General features: G+C 41.4%; 1 protein-coding gene and 1 long non-coding RNA gene across 4 annotated transcripts in view; one reads left to right on the top strand and one right to left on the bottom strand.

The window, feature by feature from the left end:
- Positions 1-1,231: 1,231 nt before the first annotated feature.
- On the bottom strand, positions 1,232-13,798 carry LOC133562248 (kelch-like protein 38). Its single transcript, XM_061916259.1, has 5 exons — positions 13,523-13,798; positions 10,553-11,773; positions 10,346-10,487; positions 10,156-10,261; positions 1,232-3,820 (listed from the first exon to the last, which is right to left on the bottom strand). Exons 2-5 carry the CDS (start codon positions 11,770-11,772, stop codon positions 3,531-3,533), a joined length of 1,758 nt encoding a protein of 585 aa, XP_061772243.1. The 5' UTR covers position 11,773; positions 13,523-13,798; the 3' UTR covers positions 1,232-3,530.
- Positions 13,799-13,967: 169 nt separating this feature from the next.
- Positions 13,968-20,185, top strand: part of LOC133562249 (uncharacterized) — a 68,082-nt gene continuing 61,864 nt past the window's right edge. The window contains exon 1 of one of the 3 annotated variants that reach the window (XR_009808867.1): positions 13,968-14,358. This is a non-coding gene — a long non-coding RNA (uncharacterized LOC133562249). The remainder of the gene's footprint in view (positions 14,359-20,185) is intronic. The other 2 variants (XR_009808868.1, XR_009808866.1) reach the window with 2 other exon arrangements.

The following is a 20,185-nucleotide window of genomic DNA, read 5'->3' as shown; positions in this document are numbered from 1 at the left end:
AAAGTGTTCTGTGGTCTGACGAGTCCACATTTCAAATTATATTTGGAAACTGTGTAAGTGGTGTCCTCCGGAACAAAGAGGAAAATAACCATTCAGATTGTTTTGGGCGCAAAGTTCAAAAGCCAGCATCTGTGATGGTATGGGGGTGTATTAGTGCCCAAGGCATGGGTAACTTACACATCTGTGAAGGCATCATTAATGCTGAATGATCCATACAGGTTTTGGAGCAACATATGTTGTCATCCAAGCAATGTTATCATGGATGCCCCTGCTTATTTCAGCAAGACAATGCCAAGCCACATGTTACAACAGCGTGGTTTCGTTGTAAAAGAGTGCGGGTACTTTCCTGGCCCGCCTGCAGTCCAGACCTGTCCCCCATCGAAAATGTGTGGCGCATTATGAAGCGTAAAATACGACAGCGGAGACCCCGGACTGTTGAACGACTAAAGCTCTACATAAAACAAGAATGAGAAAGAAGTCCACTTTCAAAGCGTCAACAATTAGTTTCCTCAGTTCCCAAACGTTTATTGAGTGTTGTTAAAAAAAAGGTGATGTAACACAGTGGTGAACATGCCCTTTCCCAACTACTCTGGCATGTGTTGCAGCCATGAAATTCTAAGTTAATTATTATTTGCAAAAAAAACAAAGTTTATGAGTTTGAACATCAAATATTTTGTCTGTGTAGTGCATTCAACTGAATATGGGTTTAAAAGGATTTGCAAATCATTGTATTCCGTTTATATTTACATCTAACACAATTTCCCAACTCATATGGAAACGGGGTTTGTAAGAGAGGTTGAAATATTGAGATGTTATTAAATTCCCTGTAATTCAATGGAACGGAGGCTGCCTGAAAAGATAATGAAATTACTACTGCTATTTTCTTACCAAACAAAAAGTCAGCCAAATTGACTTGGACACATTTCTCTTATTTTCCTGCCATGTGCTTTGAAATAAAAGATTCAACCGTTTGACGTTTCACTCAAACCCGAGCTTTAGAGCTTTCACGTGAAGCGGATCAATTTCAATGCTGGAAGTGATTTAAAGAGGTTCTTTGTAAAATTACACATACTTCTAACTGTATAATCTTCTGTTTATCCTGCTGAAGATGCCAAGAACTTGTCATGTTCTGGGTGAGCAGCATTCGACATGTTGAGACATGCTGGATTCGTGTTGTACTCTCATTGGTCAACACATCACTACTGAAATAAACTAGATGGACACATTGATAGTTGCATACATAAAGATATAGTTTTCATCCTTTTTATTATTAAAGTAAAAGTAAAAAAAACAAAAAACATCTGTACGAAAAGGTCCAACCTGCTACATATAGTCCATCAATCCATCCATTTTCTACCGCTTATTCCCTTTGGGGTCGTGGGGGGCGCTGGTGCCTATCTCAGCTACAATCGGGCGGTTGGCGGGGTACACCCTGGACAAGTCGCCACCTCATCGCAGGGCCAACACAGATAGACAGACAACATTCACACTCACATTCACACACTAGGGCCAATTTTGCTACATATAGTGTACAAGTAAAATCATTTTATCAAGCAATATAACAAGAACTATTAAATTTTACTACTCAAAATAAAACAAATAGTGAAAAGATTGATAGCTGCACTTTTATAAACTCATGGTCTGACTGGCACCAGCTTGCTAACATAAGAACAAGAGAAAAACATGTATTTCCCAATTAATAAACAATACACCCCAATCTAAACTTATGTAAACAAATTGCTATCTGAGAAACAAAGCTACTCATTCGTGCATGTTGAACCTGCAAACTGTGCTCTCTTAGAACAATGATCGAGTGTAAGAGTGATTGTGCTATATTCTGAGGAATACGAGATGGAGGTGTTTTTACAGGGGCATTCAAAAATTGCTGAGCAGGAATAATAACAATATATTTCCTTTTGTTGCTCACTTTTTATTTAAATAAATATTAAAGTGCTACAGTACAAACCAATATTTAAAATATTTAACATTTAGAAATTAAAACAGATAAAATACTAAGACTAAAACAGTATCAGCGAAGCATAAGAAACACAAAATAGTGGGTTTTATAATGGTTAAAAAAATAACTTGGTTAAAAGATTTCAGTGTGTGTATAAGTACTTTCTGAGCACATTCAACAATACTGCGATAATAATGATAACTGATCATTACCCGCCTTCCGCCCGAATGCAGGTAAGATAGGCTCCAGCAACCCCCCGCGACCCGAAAAGGGACAAGCGGTAGAAAATGGATGGATCATTTTGGTCACGATAACCGGAATATGACATTTTCATATTGTTACATCCCTACTTCTTGAGGGTGAAAACGTAGTCTTTGTCAAATCAGACTGGGATACAGTAAAAACAAATGTGTACAACCTTAAAAATATTTTACATGTTTATCATCTCTTACATATAACAAAATATGATTGTATACATTAACGTTGCGTACATGTGAAGATAGTTAAAAAATGATGCTTCAAAACAAAATGATAGTTTCTCAAACTGGGGCGTTTGTTTTCATTGTGTGTGTGTGTGTGTGTCTTGAAAGTGAAAGTCTTGCATTAGTCCAAATGGGCATTTATTACTCAGAGTGGCATTCTCTAGGGGGTATCAAAAGACTAGTTTCGCCCAGAGCGAGTTGATATCAGAGCCGCCACTTACAGTAGGGCAAAAAAGTATTTAGTCAGCCACCGATTGTGCAAGTTCTCCCACTTAAAATGATGACAGAATGTGAAAAAAGAAATCCAGGAATTCACATTGTAGGAATTTTATAATTTCATTTGTAAATTATGGTGGAAAATAAGTATTTGGTCAACCATTGAAAGCTCTCACTGATGGACGGAGGTTTTGGCTCAAAATCTCATGATACATGGCTCCATTCATTCTTTCCTTAACACGGATCAATCGTCCTGTCCCCTTAGCAGGAAAACAGCCCTAAAGCATGATGTTTCCACCCCCATGCTTTACAGTAGGCATGATGTTCTTGGGATGCAACTCAGTATTCTTCTTCCTCCAAACACAACGAGGGGACAGGACGATTGAATGAATGGGGCCATGTACTGTATCGTGAGATATTGAGCCAAGACCTCCTTCCATCTGTGAGAGCTTTGAATGGTTGACCAAATACTTATTTTCCACCATAATTTACAAATAAATTATTTAAAATTCCTACAATGTGAATTCCTGGATTTTTTTCATAATCTGTCTCTCACAGTTGAAGTGTACTTATGATGAAAATTACAGCCCTCTGTCATCTTTTTAAGTGGGAGAACTTGCAAAATGGGTGGCTGACTAAATACTTGTTTGCCCCACTGTACTTTAGGTATACTAGTTTTCTCCCATTGGAATAATTGTCAAGAAGGGTGAATTGAGTGTGAATGTTTGTTTCAAAATGTGTTTTATATGAGTTAAAAAGTGACCAGTCCAGTTCAGCTGGGATAGGCGCTCAAAATTGAAATGGAAAACACACACACACCCTAATATTAGTTCATTTCTACATTAAATCAACTGTTGACATTCAAATAGCTGTTACTATGAGTGATCCAATGTCTGTGAGACACACGTCACAGTAAGAGAGCCGTGGTCGAAGAGTTTGTATGGTAGAGTCCCCTCGGATGTCCAAGTGTCTGTCTTTGGGTCGTAACACTCAAAATTGTCTGAGTCCTCAATAACATCGTGGCCATTGATGTAGCGCCCTCCAGTGATGTAAAGTTTGTTGTTGAGAACCGTAGCAGAATGGTGCATCCTCCTCTCCTTCAGGCTGGCACACTTGATGAAGCGGTTGGCCTTGCTATCGTACGCAATCATTCTCCTGGTGTATCCTGAGACACAGGAGACGTGCTTGTGAGACATTCAACTTATATCTAATTGAAATCACCAAGAACAACAAAATGTCATGCCATTTTAAAGGATCAAACTGTTTCTATTGGGTATTGCACTTGTTTTTAAGCTGTTTTTACTGAAACATTTCAGACATTGTTTTTATGTTAATATATGTAAGTAATTCCTTTTAATTGTGGTATGTGACTGTTGCTGTTTTCTGTTGTTTTTATTCAGTACGTGTTTTTGCTGCCCTGTTTGCCAGGTCACTCTTGGAAAATAGATTTGAATCTAAATTAGTTTTTACTTGGTTAAATAATATATATATATATATATATATATATATATATATATATATATATATATATTGATTGATTGATTGATTGAACATACTCCAAAGAACATACTTGTTGATAAACACATATGAATAACCTGAGAATATTACATTTTTAGCAAAACACTTTTGAACCATTCTATGCCTTCAATGTTTGAAAGTTGGCAAAAGACCCGTTATTGAGCAAAAAAGGTAGAACGAGAGCAATCTAGTACTATAGTAGAACTTTGTAGTACTGCACAAGGGCTGTATAGTAGTATGCTAGGGCTAGATAGTACTATACAAGCACTATCTAGTACTACACTATAGCTATCTAGGACCAGACAAGAGCCATCTAGTAGTGGACAAGAGCTACATGTATATAGTATTATTCTAGGGCTAGACAGTACTATACAAGCACTAGCTAGTACTACACTAGAGCTAAGTAGGACCAGACAAGAGCTATCTAGTACTATACAAGGGCTATGTAGTACTATCTAAGAAAAAGATAGTACTATCCAAGTGCTATCTAGTACTTCACTAGAGTTATCTTGGACCGGACAAGGACCATCTAGTACTGGACAAGGGCTCTCTAGTACTATACAATAGCTATTTGTCTACTACTGGACAGGAGCTATCTGAATGCTCTCGAGAATATTCAGTGCTAGACAGTTTTAGTACGATTGTACTAAATAACTTTAGTGTAAATATTCGTTCTAATTGGAAAATCTAAGAGGTAAGTTTAAGTGCAAAAATTATGACTACAGTAGTGAAGCTGTATTTTCATTTGCACTTTAATTTAATCGACAGTTAAGTTAAGAAAAATATGTATTGTTATTTATATGGATTTAGTTTATTTATTTCAGCACTGTGTAATTGTATGTCCATTTATTTTTCATCAGCCCCCTTTTATGCAGGATATTTGTTTATTACTTAATTTTCTAATCAGCCTGACCTAATTTGTTAATTAATAATAATGTTTGTGATTAACACATGGTTTCATATCATTTGACAAGGTTGTTAACCTGTAAAACTGTTAGTACGTTAGATATACTGTAATTACTGAATACGATTAAAATCAAGAGTAAGATTAGTATTTCAGTTTTAATTTCTGAGTGGGCCCCTGGCCCCTCTGTGGTCGAAAAGTTTGACCCTGAGTTCAAAAAGGTTAAGAACCACTGAGCATCGGTCTCCAATCCCTGGTCGGCGGACTCGTACCGGGACACAAAGAAATTTGTTGAAAATTATATTAAAAAAATAAAAAAAATTCTCATTTTGAAAGAATCTTCACTTATGCCCATGTGTCAGACAGTTGCTCTTGGTTTAGCCTTCTTCATCATTTCGTGCAGTTACGGTAAGCTAGAAAAACAAAGACAGTGTTTCTACTAAATCTGCATTAAGTGGAGTTTTTTGTCGTTTGATAATCCATCCATCCATCCATCATCTTCCGCTTATCCGAGGTCGGGTCGCGGGGGCAGCAGCCTAAGCAGGGAAGCCCAGACTTCCCTATCTCCAGCCACTTCGTCTAGCTCTTCCCGGGGGATCCCGAGGCGTTCCCAGGCCAGCAGGGAGACATAGTCTTCCCAACGTGTCCTGGGTCTTCCCCGTGGCCTCCTACCAGCTGGACGTGCCCTAAACACATCCCTAGGGAGGCGTTCGGGTGGCATCCTGACCAGATGCCCGAACCACCTCATCTGGCTCCTCTCGATGTGGAGGAGCAGCGGCTTTACGTTGAGCTCCTCCCGGATGGCAGAGCTTCTCACCCTATCTCTAAGGGAGAGCCCCGCCACCCGGCGGAGGAAACTCATTTCGGCCGCTTGTACCCGTGATCTTATCCTTTCGGTCATGACCCAAAGCTCATGACCATAGGTGAGGATGGGAACGTAGATCGACCGGTAAATTGAGAGCTTTGCCTTCCGGCTCAGCTCCTTCTTCACCACAACGGATCGATACAACGTCCGCATTACTGAAGACGCCGCACCGATCCGCCTGTCGATCTCACGATCCACTCTTCCCCCACTCGTGAACAAGACTCCTAGGTACTTGAACTCCTCCACTTGGGGCAGGGTCTCCTCCCCAACCCGGAGATGGCACTCCACCCTTTTCCGGGCGAGAACCATGGACTCGGACTTGGAGGTGCTGATTCTCATTCCGGTCGCTTCACACTCGGCTGCGAACCGATCCAGTGAGAGCTGAAGATCCCGGCCAGATGAAGCCATCAGGACTACATCATCTGCAAAAAGCAGAGACCTAATCCCGTGGCCACCAAACCGGAACCCCTCAACGCCTTGGCTGCGCCTAGAAATTCTGTCCATAAAAGTTATGAACAGAATCGGTGACAAAGGACAGCCTTGGCGGAGTCCAACCTTCACTGGAAACGTGTCCGACTTACTGCCAGCAATGCGGACCAAGCTCTGACACTGATCATACAGGGAGCGGACTGCCACAATAAGACATTCCGATACCCCATACTCTCTGAGCACTCCCCACAGGACTTCCCGAGGGACACGGTCGAATGCCTTCTCCAAGTCCACAAAGCACATGTAGACTGGTTGGGCAAACTCCCATGCACCCTCAAGAACCCTGCCGAGAGTATAGAGCTGGTCCACAGTTCCACGACCAGGACGAAAACCACACTGTTCCTCCTGAATCCGAGGTTCGACTATCCGGCGAAGCCTCCTCTCCAGTACACCTGAATAAACCTTACCGGGAAGGCTGAGGAGTGTGATCCCACGATAGTTGGAACACACCCTCCGGTCCCCCTTCTTAAAGAGAGGGACCACCACCCCGGTCTGCCAATCCAGAGGTACCGCCCCCGATGTCCACGCGATGCTGCAGAGTCTTGTCAACCAAGACAGCCCTACAGCATCCAGAGCCTTAAGGAACTCCGGGCGGGTCTCATCCACCCCCGGGGCCTTGCCGCCGAGGAGCTTTTTAACTACCTCAGCGACCTCAGCCCCAGAAATAGGAGAGTCCACTACAGATTCCCCAGGCACCGCTTCCTCAAAGAAAGACGTGTTGGTGGGATTGAGGAGGTCTTCGAAGTATTCCCTCCACCGATCCACAACATCCGCAGTCGAAGTCAGCAGAACACCATCCGCACCATACACGGTGTTGATAGTGCACTGCTTCCCCTTCCTGAGGCGCCGTATGGTGGTCCAGAATCGCTTCGAAGCCGTCCGGAAGTCGTTTTCCATGGCTTCCCCGAACTCTTCCCATGTCCGAGTTTTTGCCTCCGCGACCGCTAAAGCTGCACACCGCTTGGCCCGTCGGTACCCGTCCACTGCCTCCGGAGTCCTATGAGCCAAAAGAACCCGATAGGACTCCTTCTTCAGCTTGACGGCATCCCTCACTGCTGGTGTCCACCAACGGGTTCTGGGATTACCGCCACGACAGGCACCAACAACCTTGCGGCCACAGCTCCAATCAGCCGCCTCGACAATAGAGGTTCGGAACATGGTCCACTCGGACTCAATGTCCCGCACCTCCCTCGTGACATGTTCAAAGTTCTCCCGGAGGTGTGAATTGAAACTCTCTCTTCCCAGCAGACCCTCACAATGCGTTTGGGCCTGCCAGGTCTGTCCGGCATCCTCCCCCACCATCGCAGCCAACTCACCACCAGGTGGTGATCGGTAGAAAGCTCCGCCCCTCTCTTCACCCGAGTGTCCAAAACATAAGGCCGCAAATCCGATGACACAACTACAAAGTCGATCATGGAACTGCGGCCTAGGGTGTCCTGGTGCCAAGTGCACATATGGACACCCTTATGTTTGAACATGGTGTTTGTTATCGACAAACTGTGACGAGCACAAAAGTCCAATAACAAAACACCACTCGGGTTTAGATCCGGGCGACCATTCTTCCCAATCACGCCTCTCCAGGTTTCACTGTCGTTGCCAACATGAGCGTTGAAGTCTCCCAGTAGGACAAGGGAATCACCCGGAGGAGCACTTTCCAGTACTCCCTCGAGTGTACCCAAAAAGGGTGGGTATCCTGAACTGCTGTTTGGTGCGTAAGCACAAACAACAGTCAGGACCCGTCCCCCCACCCGAAGGCGAAGGGAAGCTACCCTCTCGTCCACTGGGTTGAACTCAAACGTACAGGCTTTGAGCCGGGGGGCAACCAGAATTGCCACCCCAGCCCGTCGCCTCTCACTGCCGGCAACGCCAGAGTGGAAGAGGGTCCAGTCCCTCTCGAGAGAACTGGTTCCAGAGCCCTTGCTGTGCGTCGAGGTGAGTCCGACTATATCCAGCCGGAACTTCTCTACCTCGCGCACTAGCTCAGGCTCCTTCCCCCCCAGTGAGGTGACGTTCCACGTCCCAAGAGCTAGCTTCTGTAGCCGAGGATCGGACCGCCAAGTACCCTGCCTTCGGCTGCCGCCCAGCTCACAATGCACCCGACCTCTATGGCCCCTCCTATGAGTGGTGAGCCCATTGGAGGGATGACCCACGTTGCCTCTTCGGGCTGTGCCCGGCCGGGCCCCATGGGAACAGGCCCGACCACCAGGCGCTCGCCATCGTGCCCCAACTCCGGGCCTGGCTCCAGAGCGGGGCCCCGGTGACCCACGTCCGGGCGAGGGAAATCTGGGTTCATTTCGTTGTAATTCCATAGAAGTCTTTGAGCTGCTCTTTGTCTGATCACTCACCTAGGACCTGTTTGTCTTGGGAGACCCTACCAGGGGGCATGAAAACCCCCAGACAACATAGCTCCTAGGATCATTGGGACACGCAAACTCCTCTACCACGGTAAGGTAGCAGCTCAGAGAGGAGATAATGCTGTCGTAATTAGTGTGATACATGTAAACTGTAATAGTTTTCCCCACTTTATTGGTAGGACATTGTTATGTCACAATCACATCACCAACCCCCCACCGGTGGGTTACCAGTTGTCTGCAGGACCGCAAGACAACTAGTCTGTAGAGCAGGGGTGGCCAAACATTTTGCCTCAAAGATCCAAAGTAAAAATAGGCCACATGCCAAAAACAACGATTTTAAGTGCACAGCATGCCAACCTATTTAAAGAAATCACACCAATGATAATAATTATTGATAGATATTTACCAGCTGAGCAAATCTTAACCCATATAGTTGTCATATTAGTGTGTTTGATACATCCGTCCATCCATCCATTTTCTACCGCATGTCCCTTTTGGGGTCGCGGGGGTTGCTGTAACCTATCTCAGCTGTATTTGGGCGGTAGGCAGAGTACACCACAATATTTAATAAAATAAAGAGAAGTGATTCATAGAAGTGGGGCTTCACGGTGGCAGAGGGGTTAGTGCGTCTGCCTCACAATACGAAGTTCCTGCAGTCCTGGGTTCAAATCCAGGCTCGGGATCTTTCTGTGTGGAGTTTGCATGTTCTCCCCGTGAAAGCGTGGGTTCCCTCCGGGTACTCCGGCTTCCTCCCACTTCCAAAGACATGCACCTGGGGATAGGTTGATTGGCAACACTAAAATTGGCCCTAGTATGTGAATGTGAGTGTGAATGTTGTCTGTCTATCTGTGTTGGCCCTGTGATGAGGAGGGGACTTGTCCAGGGTGTACCCCGCCTTCTGCCTGATTGTAGCTGAGATAGGCGCCAGCGCCCCCCGCGACCCCGAAAGGGAATTAGCGGTAGAAAATGGATGGATGGATGGATTCATAGAAGTTTGGACAAAGTTGGCATATTTTACTTCTGCTTTTCAGTGATAAACAAATGTCACAAATATCTCTAGCTTTTCTTTCATGGTGACATAGTAAAACCGTAATACTATGGTATTTTATGCCGTAGTCATTTATTTAACATAATGATGCAGAGTTTAGGAATGGTTCTGAGGTACACATTATTAACTGTTATATAAGTCCTAAGTGCAGTAAGGTGAGGTCAGACGTAATACTTGTACTCTCCTAAACAGATGGAGAAATAATTAAATATGGTCACTGCTGTAACAACATATCTAATAATGGCTGAGAACAGTCACAGTACCGTGCATTTCGTTGTATTTGAGTATATTACCAAATTTGGGATTGTGTAAATGCCAGTACCTCCAATAACATAGATGTTTTCATCCATCACAACAGCAGGAGCTGACACGTTCTTTACTGTTCTGTTCTCCATCTTACACCACATGTTCCTGGCAATGTGATACACCTGCATATATTTAATAGACTGAATGACTAAAACCTTTAAACAACAAACATTAACAGTTCTATGCTGATAGTAATGTAGTATTACCTGAATGATTCGGACCGGGTTGTGCTTGGCGTCTTCCCCACCAAACATGTAGATCCTCTGGTTGGTGGCGGCCACTGCAGGGTGCAGAACAACTTCGGGCATGGGGGCCATTGACTCCCATTGGTTGAACATGCTGTTATATCTGGGACATTGTAAAAAGTCAAGTTATACATACCGCGCCACATATTTTCTATTGTCTTATGTCACCTTTCCACGCTGTCGGCCAGCCGTCTATCAGACCCGAGTCCCCCCAGGACGAAGATGAAGTGGAGATAGGAGACACTCTGGTGGGCGAAACGTGGCTCCAGCATGGGCTCGGCCACCCGCCACTGGTTGGTTTTGAGAGATAGGGTATAGACAGTTTTGCTGACTTGGCTGTGTTTTGTGTTGGTGATCAGGCCTCCGATAACATACACCACACTGTGCAGAGCCACGTAGGAAGCTTTGTACAGTCGGACAGGCAGCTTGGACAAACACTGCCACTTGTGGCTCTTCTCATCAAATACTATAGTGTCCCTTGAGGTCTGCTCGTTGTTTTTCCTCCCTCCCACCACAACAAGAGTGTCACGGTAGGTGCAGCGCCTCGGTGCAACCCAAACAGGCTTCAAGTCACCCGCAAAGTCACCCACGTATTTTGTGCTGACAGAGAACATGAGGCGTCGCACCGAATCGATGATTTCAACACAGAGGGTAGAGGACTGAATCAGAGGGTCATTGGCAATGAATTGGAACAAGTAGGTGGGGTGGATGTAGCGGAGACGCACTTTCTTGAAAAGGTCACTGATGGCGCCACGTCTGGATAAAGGATCATAGTGGATCCAAGCTACAAGAGTCTCAAAGACCTGCTCCTCCTCCGCACAAAGGCTGTCATCTTCCAGGTAGCCCATAAGCTCTGGTAAAGACAGCTCGCGCAGATCCTCCAAAACAGACACGTCGGAGAAACTCTTCACGGCCATCTCCTTTGCCTTGTGTCTCAAAGTGTTGCAGTTCAAGATATCGGAAAGCCTTACCATGCTCAAGCAGTTCTCAGGGCTCAGCTGCTGTTGTAAAAAACTGGAGCAGGCCTCAAAAAGCCGGCCGTACTGCAGCATGGAGGCTGCCTGCATGATAGGCAGCACGTTATCAATGCTGATACAGGCCAGCCCGGTGTAGACGTAGTCGATGATTCCGCTCAGGACAGCAGACGTGAGACCCTTGAGGTTGATCCGGTGCTGCTGCCTTTCCACAAAGTTGTTGCAGAACATTGCCCTGAAGTAAGGGCTGCTGGACACCAGGACATTGCGGTGGCAAGGGAACTCAATGTTTTCGGAGCAGAGTAGGACGTCTGTCAGAAGCTTATCCTGTCTCAGGCTGTTGAGCTGCAGGAGAAGGTTGGATGACTGCTCTTTGTCTTTGTAGTGGAACACGTCCAATGCTGATCGGTCCATTCTGAGGAGAGAAACGTTACGCATTCACTCATCAATCCCCAAACCATTATTTATCAACAATGAGTCTCACTGACATGAATACAGCAGGTTTAAAAGTCCAGTTTCGCTGTCAGCTTTGCTGTTTGCACCGATCTAATCTTTTGGATGACGACTCGTCTGAGAACTCGGTCACCTGCGTCACTATATTTATATAATTGTCATGTGGTCTGTGTTGTGTATACTTCATGTGGCTCTTGTTGCTTTGTTTTGAAGAGTGATGAATTCAGCTGCAATTTTGTTTTGTTACAAGGAATGAGCAATCAAATTAATTTTCTTTATCAACAGTTAGAATAACAAAAATAATGTATCAATTTGTGGACTTTTTCTTTGTTATACAGTATATTTATTTTATAAGATATTTATATCCATTTTAGAAATGACAAAAATTACTGTATGTTTCAGACCAGGGGTGTCCAAAATCTGGCCCACAGCTTATGGGTTGGTGGCGCCACTGCATATTGTCGAAAAAATAGACGTAATATAGTGAGAAATACGGAAATGTTTTTACAAATAAGTAACAATATGGTTCGTCAAATATAACGCTGATTATAAAAGGCTGACTCAAAGTTTTTTTCTTTAAATATTTATACGAACGACACACCTCCTCATTTCAATGTGTTTTCTTTAATTTCATGATTATTTACGTTGTGGATTGTCACTGAAGGCATCAAAACTATGACACCTGTGAAGTGAAAACCAGTTCAGGTGACTACCTCATGTAGCTCATCAAGAGAATGCCAAGAGTGTGAAAAGCAGTAATCAGAGCAAATGGTGGCTATTTTGAAAAAACTAGAATATAAAACATGTTTTCAGTTGTTTCACCTTTTTTTGTTAAGTCCATAACTTCACATGTGTTCATTCATAGTTTATTGCCTTCAGTAACAATCTACATTGTAAATAGTCATGAAAATAAAGAAAACACATTGAATGAGAAGGTGTGTCCAAACCTTTGGCCTGTAGTGTATATATATATACAGTATATATATATATATATATATATATATATATATATATATATATATATATATATATATATATATATATATATATATATATATATATAGTTGCAGCCCCACTTCTGTACATCGCAAAAATTGTTGACTCGAATAAAAAATGTCCGGGAAATAATGCACTCAATTGTTCTTCAGTTGTTAAGACACGATAAATATACAATCAATTCCACACAGTTTCATAGAGAAATATAAATATATAGATATACAGTAGATAGAATGAACGGTAATATGTACACAAGGCTAATTCAAGTCCACTTGCAAAATCCAATGCAAAATGTCACACATACAAAGATAATAATGATTAATTTTTTAAAATTGTTTTAATACATTGAACAATGTTTTTATTATTGCATATAGTTTAAAGAAGTGCACTGCATCATACTGAGGGGTGTTTCACATATTTAGCCTCTCTCATGTCGCTAAATTGGCGATCATACTACTGTACAGTTTAAGAACAGTTTGCCTAATATAATGCACAATGACCACAATACTAAACACTGACAGTGTCCATAAAAATGTAACAAGATACGTAACGCAAAATATTTTGCATAAACCATACGTAGTGATAACAATTGATATTTATGTATTTGACATGTAGGTCTACATGTGTAATGCTTTTCATCGAAAATATCTCTAAAAGACATATTGAAAATGAGTCTCAGACCTTATCCTATGCAGGTTGTACTGCAGTGGCTTACCTTTTTCCGTCTCTATATGCTTTCTGGAGGGTCTCGCAACGTGTTGGCCACAAGCACTCAGCAGAAAAAATGAATCCTTGACATTTTCTTGCACTTCCTCCCTCTTTTCTCTGGTGTTGCTGCTGTGTGACTCTATGATCCAAAGGGGGCCGTCTCTCTTTGTAGGAGCGCGCCACATGTTGCTTGTTGTTATGATCTCTTGCCACGAGGCCTCTGTGTACATTCCTGCACTAAAAATAGGCCCTGCTTGGCAACATGAGCACAAACTCACATGTGACATGAGGGAGCGCTTTCTCGGTATCCACCAGACTCCATCATTGCATCCATCATCTCCGTCACGACCGTGACATTGATTATCGATAACGCTAACTTTGTTGACGTCTTTGCAGAAGCTCAAACACAGGGCTGCATACCCGCAAAAGGAACGGGCTGTGCTGGCGTTGACTACTCGTGTCACCCAAGTCATTTAAAAATATTTATATTGGCAGCAGAAGTGGATAGAAGTTGAAGTCATAGAAGTGTAATCATGTCATCAAAGTGTTCATGAACATTCATTCTTTCGAAACAGATCAGATCAGTTACTAAAAACTAATAATCACACAGCCAAGCAACATAATTCACTATTTGACCCTATGATTGCAGGTTGTCTCATTGCACATCCTCCCTAATGTTGACATTTTGGACACACCGTCTCGGAGAATAAAAACACAGAGGCCTCCCAGCAAAACGGCTTGAACCATATTTTCTTCAAAGTGAACCGAACAGTGAGGTCATGGATTATTAGACAACACAGCACCATCTAGTGTGTGGATGTAGCACACCATCCACTTCATGAGGTACAGAATTTTTTCTTTCTTTGACTTTTGCTTGATTTTGCTTGATTTGTCTTTACTTGGAAAAGTTGTATTTTTGAAATTCATATTGGAAGTGGAGTCCAGTTTTCTTGTCAAGTTTGCCTATACATGTCAACAGAGTTTGCAGTCGTGGTCAAAAGTTTACATAAACTTGTAAAGAACATAAAGTCATGGCTGTCTTGAGTTTCCAATCATTTCTACAACTCTCATTTTTTGTGATAGAGTGATTGGAGCACGTACTTGTTTGTCACAAAAAACATTCATGAAGTTTGGTTCAATTATGAATTTATTATGGGTCTACTGAAAATGTGACCAAATCTGTTTGGTCAAAAGTATACGTACAGCAATTTTAATATTTGGTTACATGTCCCTTGGCAAGTCAAGCCTCTGGCAAGCTTCCGGTTGAAATTTTGACCACTTCTCATGCCTAAATTGGTGCAGTTCATTTAAATGTGTTGGTTTTCTGACATGGACTTGTTTCTTCAGCATTGTCCACATGTTTAAGTCAGGACTTTGGAAAAGCCATTCTAAAACCATAGTTCTAGCCTGATTAAGCCATTCCTTGACCACTTTTGTTTGGGGTCATTGTCCTGTCAGAACAACGAACTGCGCCCAAGACTTAACCTCTCGGCTGATGATTTTAGGTTGTCCTGAAGAATTTGGAGGTAGTCGTCCTTTTTCATTGTCCCATTTACTCTCTGTAAAGCACCAGTTCCATTAGCACCAGAACAGGCCCAGAGCATAATACTACCACCACCATGCTTGACGGTAGGGTGGTGTTCCTGGGATTAAAGGCCTTACCTTTTCTCCTCCAAACATATAAATAAATGATAAATGGGTTGTACTTGTATAGCGCTTTTCTACCTTCAAGGTACTCAAAGCGCTTTGACACTACTTCCACATTTACCCATTCACACACACATTCACACACTGATGGAGGGAGCTGCCATGCAAGGCGCCAACCAGCACCCATCAGGAGCAAGGGTGAAGTGTCTTGCTCAGGACACAACGGACGTGACGAGGTTGGTTCTAGGTGGGATTTGAACCAGTGACCCTCGGGTTGCGCACGGCCACTCTCCCACTGGGCCTGGGTATTGTGGCCAAACCGCTCAATTTTTGTTTCATCTGACCACAGAATTTTCCTCCAGAAGTTCTTATCTTTGGCCATGTGGTGTCAGATGAAACATTGTATAGCATTCAATTGGACACGTCATTTGATATTTACCTCAGTATTGATCCCACTGGCTGGACATATTTACATTTAGAATTTGGATAGAATAGACTTTTATACAACCCACATTGGAGAAATAGATTGCCGTATAACATTTACAATAGCATAAAAAATATATATATATAAAATAAAATTAGAAAAAGTGATACAAATGATGGAGGCAAAAATGACAATAACAAAGACACTTATGGAGCTGTGTTTGATTTAAATTTTTTATATTAAAATCTGATTCAAGAGAGGGAACTTTATTGTCATACAAGTTTTCATGAGATGGCGCGAAATGTTGTAGCTGAGGTCCCAGATTTAGCCCAATGAGTACCACATGAAAAACATTTGGAAACATAATAATGTAGGTAGAATAGAATATACTGTAAATAGAGTAGGCTATACAAAGCATTGGTTAAAAGGAATACATTAGAGGTAGAATAAATAGAAAAATTGAATAGATATTGATTTTTTTAATTGCAAATGCAAAAACTATGACAGCAAACCAAAACAAATAAAAACCCAGTTCAACACACTTAGGACACATGTTGCAGGTTTAGTGTTGCTTGTGTGGGGAGGAGAGTGGTGGGTGGGTCGATGTCCATTGCTACACTGCACCATCGGAGTTCAGCAGTTTAATAGCTTCCGCTGTTCCTACTCAGACATTCTCCAGCAGGGGTGTCAAACTCATTTGAGATCGGGGGCCACATGGAGAAAAATCTACTCCCAAGTAGGCTGGGCTGGTAAATTCACGGCACGATAACTTAAAAATAAAGACAACTTCAGATTGTTTTCTTTGTTTAAAAATATAACAATCATATTCAGAAAATGTACAAGTCATAATGTTGTTGGGTTTTTTTTTTTACACTTACATGTTGCGGTTAATAGTATTCTATCTTTATTAGTCGTTATTTATACTTTCTGAATGAATTATGTGATAATGTTCATAAGTCAACTCATCGGTGTTAATTTCCAATCTATCATGTTAAAAAAATAATATCAAATTAAAATTACAGGATGTTGTTTATGGAGTTTGCTCATTTTCCTCCACCGGTGCACAAACATCACGTGGTTTATTTTTCTGTTACATATGTAACATAATCTACAAATATACAAATAATTGCTATTGCAACATCTAGTGGACACATTTAGAAAAGCGGTTTCTTTCATTCAAACATTTCGGCTAATTTCTACCGATCAATGTCTGAAAATTTGACTCTGAGTATGTTGAGTAAAGTTCCTCCAAATCAAATCTTCAAATAGTCCCCGACTACTCTAACACACCCCATTTTGCACACCAAAAAGTTTCCACTATGGACAAGTAACAGCATCTGTGTGTCATAGGAAGGAATCCTACTTGAAGAAAGTGAAGTACAATTATTACCAAAAGTTTGGGACTGAGTCAGTCCTGACGTCATGGGCAACAGAGTCAGCTGTGTTCGCCCCTGGGCTGGAATAATTCTTTTTTTTTTTTTTACATCAAAGTAGGAAAAAAATAGGACAATATTTCAACAAAACAAAGGCAAGTTGACAAAGACTTAACACAATTAAAGGCCTATTGAAACCCACTACTACCGACCACGCAGTCTGATAGTTTATATAACAATGATGAAATATTAACATTGCAACACATGCCAATACGGCCGGTTTAGTTTACTAAATTGCAATTTTAAATTTCCCGCAAGTCTCTTGTTGAAAACGTTGTGGAATGATGACCCGTGCGGGTGACGTCACGGACTGTCAGGAAATATTAGCTGAGCACCAGTTACGGCTAAAAGTCGTCTCTTTTCATCGCATAATTACACAGTAATTTGGACATCTGTGTTGCTGAATCTTTTGCAATTTGTTCAATCAATAATGGAGACTATAAAGAACAATGCTGTTGGTGGAAAGCGGTGGATTGCAGCTGTCTTTAGCACCGAGACACAGCCGGTGTTTCTTTGTTTTTAACACAGAGTGGTCAAGCGAACATGTTTCTCTACGTCAACCAGCATGTTTTTGGATGGGAAAATTGTGATATATATCTTACCGGAGACATCATTGGATTATTCGTCCTCCTGCAGTAGCTGTTTAAAAGGCAGCTGTGAGTTTGGCTCCTCGGCTTCTCTCTGAGACACTGCGTGTTCACCGCAGCCATCCGACCTCAAGGTATGTCTTTACAATCTCACTAAAACACTATTAAAACAATAGGCAGATAAGGGATCTTCCAGAATTATCCTAGTAAATGTGTGTAATTACATCTGAAACGCTCACACTGCCTCCGCCCGGAGCCGTCGCTTTTTATTTTATTTTATTTTATTTTTTTCTATATCATCATCCATAAATCTTTCATCCTCGCTCAAATTAATGGGGAATTGTCGTTTTCTCGGTCCGAATAGCTCTTGCTGCTGGAGGCTCCCATTAAAAACAATGTGAGGACGTGAGGAGCCCTCACCCTTGTGACGTCATCGTCTGCGACTTCCGGTAAAGGCGAGGCTTTTATATCAGCACCAAAAGTTGCAAACTTTATTGTCGATGTTCTCGACTAAATCCTTGCAAAAATATGGCAATCGCAAAATGATCAAGTATGACACATAGAATGGACCTGCTATCCCCGTTTAAATAAGAAAATCTCATTTCAGTAGGCCTTTAACTGACCATTTAGTTAAGTAACAAAAATATAGCCGAAAAGGTTTACAGTAACGTCATCCAATCATATTTAATTTTGTGTTGTCGATGGGTGGAACACGTTTTGAGTTTATCAATCACAGCTGTATAATGGCGTACATCAAAAGAGGGGTGTGGGGGTTAGTCACGCATGACAGCCAATCAAATGCTTTTCCTCTTCAGAAGAGGAAGTCAGTGGTACTTACCAAAAACAAAATTTGTGGCTTTAACATTTTCCACCTGTACTATGTGTATAACTGGGGTAAAGTGAAGAGAACTTATTTGATTTTAACTGCTATGATGCCATCAGCGGCAGTTATCGAGCGTGACATCACAACTGTGAGTGAGATCCATTGTACCCGATATGTGAGCATGCATAGATCACTAAACCTTCACTGCTGGGGCTTCATCTGTCCACAACTGATTACTACATACAAACACTTATTGTTATTGTAATGATATGTGTTCAAAATTATTTAAACATTTTTCATGTCCAATAAAATGAAAGAGTTGGCAATTTCTACGGTATTAATGAGATTGTACAGGACTGTTATTGATCTGATGTTGATGTGTTAAAATCTCTCTTTTGTTTAGAAGACACATACAGTATTAACTGTTTTTTAATGCACATACAAAACAATATAGTGGAAGTATTCATTATGTTACTGTATTCTTGCCAGCCAAAAAGCGATTCAATGCAATACTTTGACACATCTCATCTGCGCATAAATTATTAGTTTATCCCAAGAGATAATAATGATAATAATGTACAGTACATACCCCAAATGACAACTTATGTTTGCCAAAGTAATATTTTGATATTGCCACATCTCATCTGAGCATCTCCTAAGGGCAGTCTAGTAATTTATGCACAGATGAGAAGAGTCAATATCAAAATATTAAATTGAATAAATTTTTGGCAGGCAAGAATGTATTGATTTAATGAATACATTCAAACACTTTATAGTCATTTATTATGCGCTTGGACAAAGATCAGTTAATATTGTATATAGCTTTTAAAGAAGAAATAGGTTTTAGCACATCAACATCAGATCAATAACAGTCCTTTACAATCTCATTAATACCATAGAGATAATCAGCTCTTTCATTTTTTTGGACACGATTTCAAACACATATCATTACACTAACCACAAATATAAACTGTACTAATTAGTTGTGGACAGACAAAGTAGCAGCAGTGCAGCTTCAGCACACATTGGTAATCAATTTTTGGCAGGTGCCCCCCTGAAACGTTTTTTCTGCCAGGTCTTAACTGACTTAAACATGGAGTTTGCTGCCTCAGTATTAAAAACCTAAAAACTAACATATTGTATACCTCTTACATGTATGTTATACGACTGAAAAAACAAGCATTTTCTATCAAGATCACAACAAGTAATGGAAACACAACATTTAAGTCACTCGGAAAGTTTTAGGCCATGACTGCAAAATGAATCATTAAAAACCTTGGCTGTGGCACAATAGGCAGTTTTTGTTGTTGTTTTTTTTACTTTTAACTTTGACTTTATTTGCATGAATAACAAAACAAAGCACAAGCAAACAACTCATATAGATCATCACAATTTGAAATGAGTCCGAAAAGGATTAAGAGGAAGCAGATGCTATCCCAGTCATACCCCACTTACTCTCCTTAGATAATTACCATAATGATCTCAATCATTATCCCACCCCATAATCATTCACTCCCCCACCCATTTATTCAATGACCTTCAGAACATTCAGAGAAATATATATATATATATATATATGTATATATATATATATATATATATATATATATATATATACATACATATATACCACGGTATCAATCACTATTCTCTGGATAATCCAATCAAGACATATATATATATATATATATATATATATATATATATATATATATATATATATATGCCGTATTTCCTTGAATTGCCGTCGGGCATA

The sequence above is a fragment of the Nerophis ophidion genome, linkage group LG11, assembly GCF_033978795.1.
Source record: "Nerophis ophidion isolate RoL-2023_Sa linkage group LG11, RoL_Noph_v1.0, whole genome shotgun sequence".
Taxonomy (NCBI): Eukaryota; Metazoa; Chordata; class Actinopteri; order Syngnathiformes; family Syngnathidae; genus Nerophis; species Nerophis ophidion.
The sequence above is the reverse complement of the archived record's forward strand: the minus strand, read 5'-3'. Positions and strand labels throughout refer to the sequence as shown.